The sequence below is a fragment of the Alosa sapidissima genome, chromosome 8, assembly GCF_018492685.1.
Source record: "Alosa sapidissima isolate fAloSap1 chromosome 8, fAloSap1.pri, whole genome shotgun sequence".
NCBI classification, from domain to species: domain Eukaryota; kingdom Metazoa; phylum Chordata; class Actinopteri; order Clupeiformes; family Clupeidae; genus Alosa; species Alosa sapidissima.
The window spans coordinates 6,829,790-6,839,789 of record NC_055964.1 but is presented as its reverse complement, the minus strand read 5'-3'; the positions used below and the strand labels follow the sequence as shown (position 1 = coordinate 6,839,789).

General features: G+C 46.5%; 2 protein-coding genes across 3 annotated transcripts in view; both read right to left on the bottom strand.

Annotated features, from left to right (window-relative positions):
* The window catches only part of LOC121714755 (oxysterol-binding protein 2-like), a 765,489-nt gene that overhangs the window by 553,916 nt on the left and 201,573 nt on the right, over positions 1 to 10,000 (bottom strand). The gene's annotated exons all lie outside the window — the stretch shown is intronic.
* bin3 (bridging integrator 3) overlaps positions 1 to 10,000 on the bottom strand; it is a 45,959-nt gene that overhangs the window by 7,311 nt on the left and 28,648 nt on the right. For both annotated transcript variants that reach the window (XM_042099837.1, XM_042099838.1), the window contains 2 exons: positions 3,602 to 3,743; positions 766 to 900 (listed from right to left, as the gene is read on the bottom strand). In XM_042099837.1, coding sequence (XP_041955771.1) covers positions 766 to 900; positions 3,602 to 3,743 — 277 coding nt within the window. The remainder of the gene's footprint in view (positions 1 to 765; positions 901 to 3,601; positions 3,744 to 10,000) is intronic.

Below are 10,000 nucleotides of genomic sequence, written 5' to 3'. Positions count from 1 at the left end.
AGTGAGTGTGTTTGTGTGTGTGTGTTTGCAGGTACAAGGGTGTCCATTGGTGTGTGAGTGTGAGTGTGTGTGTGCGTGTTGTTATTGGTGTTAATCACATCGCACTGAACAGAGCAAGGAGATAACAAGGATTACATAGGCCACGCCCCTAGGGCCCCTCCCTCTCTCCTATTGGACCAACAGATCGGGAGGGTGCTGTTCCTCTGAGCAAACATCCCGCCCCCCACGTCTCTGCGAAAGCAGCCAGCCGGCCAAAACAACGTAATTAAGCGTTCTGGTGCTTACTGCTGCCAGTTTTAAAACCAGCATAGAGCAAAGGAGGAGTGGGAGGCGTGTATTTACAGAGCCTGTCTGTGTGTGTGTGTGTGAGTGTGTGTGTGTGTGTGTGTGTGTGTGTTTGGCTTGCGTTTGGGGTGAAATAAAACCTGTCACGTTACAAGTCTGAGAAAACACTCCCTCTTAACTCTTGATCTAGTGATCTAGTAGGCACATTCAAATGTAAGTATGTAAGTAAATGTAAGGTATTGAATGCATTAGACATTGCTGCCACTTTCATCTAATGAAATAAAACAAGTTGGTGCCTGAGAGCTGCAGACACACACCTGTTCTTTGCTGGGCAACTAGAAAGTACCCTGGGTCTGGCTGAGGACTGCGGAACTGCCCCTCCCCTCTTTGCCCCATCTCTAGAGAACTGCCACACACACCTGAGAACAATGGTTTTGTTTGTTTGCTTATTTGTTTATTTGTTTGTCTGTTTTCTCTCACCTGCGCGCGAATGAGAGCCTCAAAGCTGGGCTGGAAGTAGTCGATGCGGCTGTGGTAGAATTTGGGCATCTCGTCGAGGAGCTGCTTGTTCTTGGCGTCAAAGTCGTCTCTGACCGGTCGTAATTCCTCTCGGGCCTGAAAGACAGGAAAACACACACATTCAGGAACAGACACAGACACAGACGCAGACGCAGACGCAGACACAGGTTTAGCCATTCAGAAAAGGCAACTGGCTACACAGAAAGCTAATGTCGTCACTGTGAAATCCACTGGTCTTTGTCACACTTACAACTGTGTAAATCCACTAGGATGACAATGGAAAGTGAAAGTGTGTACGTGTGTGCTCGTGTAGCTAATAGGAAACTTGAGGGAGTGCCACACAGAGGCATGTGTCGTGTGTGTCATGTGTCATGTGTCGTGTGTCGTGTGTGTGTGTGTGTGTGTGTGTGTGTGTGTGTGTGTGTGTCGTGTGTGCATTGGGGAGGGGGGGGGGACTTGTCTTGGTGAACATGTTACATGTATGCAGAAAGTATTCATCAGTGTTTATTAAGTGTGCTCAGTTTGTCTGTGTGTGTGTGTGTGTGTGTGTGTGTGCGTGGGGGGGGGCTTGTCTTGGTGAACATGTTACATGTATGCAGAAAGTATGCATTAGTGTTTATGAAGTGTGCTCGGTTTGTCTATGTGTGTGTGTGTGTTTGAGTGACACCTGCCCCATGTCAGAGAAAAGTGGTGCTGGTAGGCAATAACTGAGACACAGACAGAACACAAGGCGCTGAGGAGTGGGAAGAAAACAGATGGCTAGACAGATATGTGAATTGTGTGTGTGTGTGTGTGTGTGTGTGTGTGTGTGTGTGTGTGTGTTTGGGTGGGGGTCTTACTGATGTGCCATGTGCCCCTATGTTTCGCGTCTACCTGTTTTGTGTGTCAGAGCTCCACCTAATGATGCTCACTTTCCCTATGTGTGTGGGCGGCCAGCTGTAAGGCTTTGTGTGTGTGTGTGTGTGTGTGTGTGTGTGTGTGTGTGTGTGTGTGTGTTTGTGTCTTTTGTCATCCACATGTGAGCAAGCAAAGGACTGTGAGTGCCGTACGTTTTTTGTGTGTTTGTGTGTATGTAGATGCAAAGTGTTTTCATGAAATTCAGCCTACAGATACAGTAGTACAGTTCAATAATGAACAAATGCTAATTGTTCAAATATTTACAATCACGCCAAAGTTAGCATTAAAAAAAGTGTGTGTTTGTATGTGTATGGGCACCTTTGTGTGTGTGTGTGTGTGTGTGTGTGTGTGTGTGTGTGTGTGTGTGTGTACCAGTCACTGTTAAAACCAATTATCTGGTAGCGCACACGTGCTACAGAGCCTCTTCAGAAAGTGCAGGGGCTTGTGAGCCAGCTCGCTTTTTTGCGTGGGAGCACGACTACACATGTGCATGAGAATGTGCTCCAGTATTTTTGTTCGCATCCATCCAGCCCAGCCAACCAGCGCTGCCAGGGAGAACGCTGGAGCCCCAGCTCACTTGTTGCTCACGCTCCATGCTCCACGCGCTGCGCCACCACAGTAGAGGGTGAGCCATGATCACCACCAACAAAAAGAAAATAACAATTGCACGTGTATAACTAACTATTCACCCACTCCTCTCCTGGAAGGGCCGTGGAGAGCAGGAGTTTATGCTGAGGGAAGCGTCCCACCGATGTTAAAAAAGGAAGCACTTTATGAGTGCATCCACAGAGGTGGACTTTTATGTATGAATACTTTTTGCACGGAGCCGTGAGATCAGAGGGCATCGAGGGGGTATCAATGAGGGAGCCATGGCAGCCCAAATCTGGGGCTGTGGGGTTCGAGTGCCCGGGGGGGGACTCGGGTTTGAATCCAGTTTCCTGAATCACTTCCTGATCCCATTCTCTATCTCCCACTTATTTCCTGTTTCTCTCCACTGTCCTTAAGCACCAAACTTACACACACACACACAAAAAAAATGAAAATGACAAATGAGGATATGATATGATGAGCCTCTTATTGTTTAGGTGTTAAAAGAGGTGAAAAGCCCAGCCAAACGCGTGGGGAGGTGTTTCAAAAATGATTTATTAAGTATATATACTCTTTTGATCCCGTGAGGGAAATTTGGTCTCTGCATTTATCCCAATCCGTGAATTAGTGAAACACACACAGCACACAGTGTACACACAGTGAGGTGAAGCACACACTAATCCCGGCGCAGTGAGCTGCCTGCATCAACAGCGGCGCTCGGGGAGCAGTGAGGGGTTAGGTGCCTTGCTCAAGGGCACTTCAGCCGCGCCTACTGGTCGGGGTTCGAACTGGCAACCCTCCGGTTACAGGTCCGAAGTGCTAACCAGTAGGACACGGCTGCCCCAAAACTGTCACATTAGGGATTGAAACCAGGTCTCTGGCTCCAAGTCCTGACTCTTTACCTATTGAGCTATCAGCAATGGATGAATTATTGAACCATCACATGCGTCAATTAGTCCTGAAGAGGCGGCTGTGTTACCTTGCCCCACCTCCCCTTACATCTACGCTATGTAGTGAGGGGTACCGAAAAGTACGTCTCACCAGGTGGAAAAAAAAAGAAGAAAGGAGAGGCTCAAAAAAGTAAACAAAAAAGAATGAAGTATGACACTATGAATAGAAGAGCTTCTTATTGTTTAGATGGGGAGGTATGTGTGTGCGTGCGTGTGTGCAAAGGTGTTTGGTGGTAGGCATGTTTATATGGCGTGAGGTACAATGCCCAGGTAAAGGTGGTGAAGGAGAGCTGGAAGGAGGGAGAGGGTGAAGGAGAGCTGGAAGGAGGGAGAGGGTGAAGGAGAATGGGAAGATGGGGCACCTGATGCAGCTTGACCATGATGGGCCCTGTCTTCTCCTTCTCCTCGTACTTCTCCACCTTGGCCTGGAGCCTCTTGTAGTCCTGCAGGGCCTGCTCCCGCCGCTTCACCGCCATGTTCAGACTAGGGAACACACTGCTGTACCTGAGCAAAAAAACAAACACAAAAAAACTATTGATACAGCCAGGGTAGGAATTTCATGGCGGCCACGACGGCCATTGCGTAGCCACTTGCGTTGGCCGTGAGGCCCCTTTGAAAATCAGAGGTTTACAGGCCACGGTGGCCTTGGTGCCCTCTTCTTTCAATATTCTGCTTTGCGTCCTACTAACAGTGATTTTTATTTAGCCTGTGGCCTGTCAAAATAATCTTAGCATTCACAGCGCAGATTAATTTAGTTTTTTACGCAGTGGAGAAAGTGACAGCGCAAGAAAGAAAGTGCGTCCAAATTCACCCATTCATCTCAGTTGAACTACTCACGAAGTAGCCTATTCATCACACAGACATCACAAGTATCACATGAAAGAGCTTTTTCTCAGCTTTTAAACGATGTTACCCGATAATTGCGGAGTTGAACGATTCGAGAGAAAAGTAAATAATATAATTCAATTTAATCATACATTCTACTGAAGGTTTTGCATCCCATGATCTCCCAACCCATTCATTTCGGTGGAATACTTCACGAACCCTTCTTTTAACACACGACAAACCATATATCAGAATAAACAGCAGACCTTACCGAACACAAAGGTGTAAAGCAGTCCCCTGTACAGTTAGCTGTTCCAGAGTAATCCAGTTTTGAATTTGCAGTAAATTTCGACATGAATGGATGTCTCCAAATTTGGGCTTTAAGTTTTACAATGTGTTTAAATTGTTCCACATGATTTCATAACGGGCCAAATACAAAATAAATGTTACAAATATCGCCTAGATATTGGTAAATCAGAGGACAGCTGACTGAGTTTGTGAAAGTAGCCTTAGCCTAATGATCACAAAATGCTAAGCATGCATCTAGGTTATTTGAGTTGCTGAGCTGTGGTTAAATTGTTCAATACATTATTTTATAACAGGCCAAATATAAAATAAATGTTATATATAGCCTAGATATCTGTAAATATTAGATGATCAGATGATTTACAGTTCTATGTAATATGTCATGTTTCATGTTTTTGTAATGTTTCATACAGTGATGCAGGTCTACTGCAGTGAATAGGCTAAATAAAACTTTGATCATTTTTATAGCCTACTACTATATAGTTAACTTTGGCCTTGGTGCCCTGCCATGTGGCCTTTGTGCCCCCATGCCCAACTGAAGGCCAAGTGGCCCTTTTCTGGGTTGGTATGCCTGGTTCCAAATGTTAAGAGCCCTTTTTGTTTAATATACTCAATTATGATTTAGGCTATGAAGTATGGCTTAATGTTGTATTTGTTGCCTGCCATGTTTGAGATGACATGATCTGATATATGACATAGGCCACAGTGTTTTGGTTGTTGGATAAGCACACTGTTTTGACCATGCTCTCCTAACCGATTCTTTGTAAACAGTTTAATTTACGACCACTTTTCCATTCATCTTTTGCTGATGTAAATATTCTAAATATTTGTTTTTTCCAACAGCACAGGAGAGGCTGGCCAGACCTCCACTATAGGCTTTTCAAGTCAACAATAAACAGTCACCACAACAACAATAAATGTAAAAAAATATATATAATATGGACTCTCGCAACATAGCCGAGCACTACTTCACTTGGCGGAGCTTCCATCGCAGCAAAGCAGGCTGGGAAGGGCTCCACACACCATATTGCTACTCCCTTGGTGCACACACCTCCACAGTGAGAGCAAAAATTCCACACATGTGCTCTTAGTCATGGGTACTGTTGTGGACACACTTTTTTGTTTTCTTTTTTTGGTGGAGTCTAAAATAAAAACTACACAACAATTCTGAAAACCTCACTGAACATCGGTGTTAACTTGGTTGTCTGAAGTTGGCTGTGAGCTGGTAATAGGACAGGAGAGCATCAAATTGTTAACCCACCAATTCTATTCTTGACTCCTTGTGACAATTAAATGGATGTTTGTCATGAAATGCAAAAATAACTGGTCCAGATTATAGAAGGGAAAATTGTGTCGTAAATTATGAGGAAAGGTATGATTACACACTGACACGGGCATCATCCCACAGACTGAAATGGGATTACCTGATGCAGAGATGCTGTTTACAAGTATCGAGGGGGGAAAAGCCACCATAAACAATAATTAAAAAAAAAATCTTTTAGGCTGCATGAAGGCATGGTAACAGACTGTGTCTTTTACAGTTTCACAGCCCATTTAAAAAAAAAAACTTTTTCTGTACTGAACTACGATTTTATTTCCTCTATATTTAACTCAAGGTTGTGTCACTGTCCTCTGAAAATAACATGAGACCTGTGCATTTAACTTAGACCACCTCAAGCCAAGATGGAATGCATTTAATTTCCCTTGTTTCACTTAAAAATGGAGCTATAATATAATCTTTGGGTGAAAATTCAGGTCCTGGGAACTAAAAATAGTGAAAACACTTGAGCGTAACTTAGCAACAGGAGTCCGTGTTTCATCCTGGGACTGGCTGAGCGCTCAGATGCGCTGATCGCTTTGTTTGGAGATTCGATGGAAACATGAGAGCCTCTTATACACACAGCATGCGAAATATAGCTGCACTCACAGTGCATACTGTAGCAGTTAGCGGTAAAGGATCTGCTCTGCGTTAGCGCAAGCCAAGGGATTAAAACAATGTACGATGCGATTACAACAGGTTCACAACCTGCACTTGGTGGACAGGTGTGAACGGGACGTGAAGAGTGCAAGCTACTCTGGAGCAGATTCACTGGATGATCACCATTATGATGCGCCCTTCGCGCCCTCTGTGCCATCACCAGCAGCAGCAGGTGCTCGGAATTCACACCGCCTGTCAATGTATACCCTCTGCCCCCACCCTCCTCCTTCCAACTCTCCCAACGGTTCTGCATTTTCCAATAGAGCGAGAGTGAGAGAGAGTGAGAGAGCGAGAGAATGAGAGTCGAGAGAGAGAGAGAGAGAGAGAGAGAGAGAGAGAGAGAGAGAGAGAGAGAGAGAGTGTTTGGCTGTGAATACTACCACACAGCATCGCAGCTTTGACTTGTTGCTGGCTTGTGCCTCCAGCAAGTGGCACAGATCGACAGACCCAGTCCCTGTACGCTCATGCCTGTGAGTACTGAGCTGCTTTTAAAAAACAACACTTTTTTTTAAAGTGAAGAAAGTTTAGAACAGTTGGTACATTAAAAATATCCCCTTCATTTTTTTTCTTCTTCTGACAAAACCTGCATTGAAGCCGTGCAGTGTTGTAATGCAGTCGCCCTATCAAATAACAACGAGCGGCTATCACAGGTTCAGACAGGTTTTGTTAACTCTGTTGTTAACTGTTGACTTTTGGGTGGTCTAGGTTGTTAACGCCTCTAACAAAAGGGGAATCAATACTGTGGTGGTGAACTTCTACTGGGTGCTACTATTCATTCAGTTGGTTTATTACAAACTTCCCTGCACTGCCTGAACTGAAACTTCTGTACAAACTAGTGGTCACATACGCCGTTCATCTAAACGTAACCCTCTTGGCCTGAACAAACAACTTGTGAGGTTTTTGTGAACACCACTACTCTTGCCAGATTGTTACTGTTGAGGAAATCTCTAAGAGTTCACCAGCAAACCAGTTCCACTGGTTTCTATCCACCAGCCACGCAGGCGTTTGACAAGCCTCCCATTGACATTTCACCAGCTTGTACAACCGCACCACTACCCAGATGTGACGACAATGACGATGACATTCTCGTACTCGTTCCACCGATTGCCAACCCATTCACATAAGGGGGGCTCCCTCCAAACAGTGAGTAATCAGCCTATCAGGGTACTGACATGACAAACAAAAGGCCCACCACTCCTGACCTGGATGAGCTCAGAGTTTACCGGCCCTCCTCCTCCGCGTGGGCGAGAGAGAGAGAGAGAGAGAGAGAGAGAGAGAGAGAGAGAGAGAGAGAGAGAGAGAGAGAGAGAGAGAGAGAGAGAGAGAGAGAAAGAGAGAGGGGCGTTCTGATCAGCCCCTAGGGAGTGTCTGAGGCATCAGTTAACCCAGCAGACACACAGGAGGGAGTTATAAAGGGAGAGGGGATGGGCAAGGAGAGGAGAGGCGGGCGGTTTGGGACTTGACCCAGACTCGCTGCCCTGCTCAGACACGCTCGCACGGGATTGTTTCCCACAGGAAGTAGTGGAGGGAGCGGCCCCACGTATAGCTGTGGCGACGTCAGTGGGCCCAGCCCCTCGGCCCACGCTCGCCTCTATTTATAAAACATCACCTTGGCCCAGTTGTGGAGGGGTGGAGAGAGAGAGTGCATTACCTACTTCACACTGTCATGCACACATACTCCAAGTGCCAGAGCATTACATAAGCTCTCTAGTGATGTGTAATGTATATATCTTGACAGATATACTACCTGTCTCTTTCAGTCTCGCACACACCCACACAACCACCTACTGTCCATACACACAAACACAGACAGACAGACAGACACATACACACACACACACTTAAGCCACACCACACGTTCTTAGATACACAAAGGATCACAGAACATCAATCAACAGCCACTTTGACGGCTGACAACTGCTTTGTCAAACTTAGAGGGCAGTAGGGCTGTAAGGATACGCAAGCCAAAAAAAAATAAATACCAACAACCACAATCCCGTTTCCGTTTGAAAAAGACAGAACCGTGATGCAGACCCCTCTCTCCAACCCCAGCAGCGGTCATCCTAACAGATACAACTCCTGGACTCACTCATATTAATTTCCCCATTTACATTATAACACACGTAAACCACAAAATTATTGTTCTATTTCACCATTTGCCCAAACGTAGCGGTACCACTACACTTTACCGCTACACCCCCCCCCCAAAAAAAAAAGTATAAACCGAACCGTGGCTCAAAAATTGAGGTATAAACTGAACCGTGGCTCAAAAATTGAGGTATAAACTGAACCGTGGGTTTGGTGTATTGTTACACTCCTACAGGGCAGCTCTAAAATCAGCAGCTTCCATTTCCCTATAGTGGAGCAGTAATATCAGCGGTCTCAGTTCCTCCAGTCTCCATGTGAGGTCAGAGCTCCACAGACAGGCTGTCCCTAGAGACTGGAGAAGGGTACAGGCACACATCCGTCCAAACAGAGAGCCCATCACAGCGCTGCCATGGTGCTTAGGCAGTGGCGGCCGCTATCTGACCTGCAAACCCTGCCGTGTCAAGAGTGCAAGCCAGAGGCTGCAACTTCTCATTTGCACTTCGGCCGCGCTGCCACAGACCTGAACGCACCGGTCTGACCACAGAGGATGGGAGAGCAGAAGACTCATCTGAGGGAGTTGATTTAGTGACCAGTGTAAGCCCGTATAGATCAGAGTGTGATTTAGTGACCAGTGTAAGCCCGTATAGATCATAGTGTGATTTTTTGACACATACTGCCAAGCCACGAGATGACTCAAAGGGTAGGAGCTCTCCAGGTCGGGCTGTATTTAGCGAAGAACTATTCTGACTCAACGTTATTCTCCTGTCATAATTTAGCGGTTGTTTTCAGCGCGCCAGGCTTACCAGTGGTCCTGTTTTTGGCACAATGTTTTTATTCTAGGATTTGAGGAATTTAAAAATAACACAGTGATCAAGGCCCTGTCTGGCCCTACAGTCTGACTCTGCAAAACTGCACATATATCAAAAGGGAGGAGGAGTGAAAAGGAGAAAAAAATCCCTAAAAAAACTAGATGCCATGGCATACTCAGGTCACACTGCATAGCGCTGTAATGATACGGTTGGGCGGCCGGTCGGTCGCTGGCTCGCCGGGGCCGCTCCTTCTAACCTGGACATCCCAGGGCTGGACGGCCGGCGCTGACCGGTCAGCTGTGTAATTTTACGCTTGTCTGGTTTGCTTCGGGTCGGTCTGGTCTGGTCCGGCGGGCGGGGCGGTTAGCACAGGCGGGACAGCATCAGGTCTGGGTGTGGTGGGAGGCCCAGACGATGGGGGGTTTGGGGGGTGGAGGAGGGGGTGGGTGTGGAAATAGCGGCTGGACAGGGGAAGAGCTCACGTAAAGCACTGCTCTGTTGTGACTGGACACGATCGCGCCTCCGCAGACACAAACCACCGGACGGACAGCCTAAGGACCAGTCTGGACAGAGGTGTTGGCTCCCTCCTTCTCGCTTGGAACACAGCCCTGGGAGTTTGAGTCTCACCCAAAGCTGGGCACGAGGATCTACCACTACACATTTCAAATAAACATCAGACACTCCCAATCTTCAGACCAGTCTCTTTTTCATTTTAGTTTATGTATTTAACATGTATTTAACATGCTTTTTTAGCA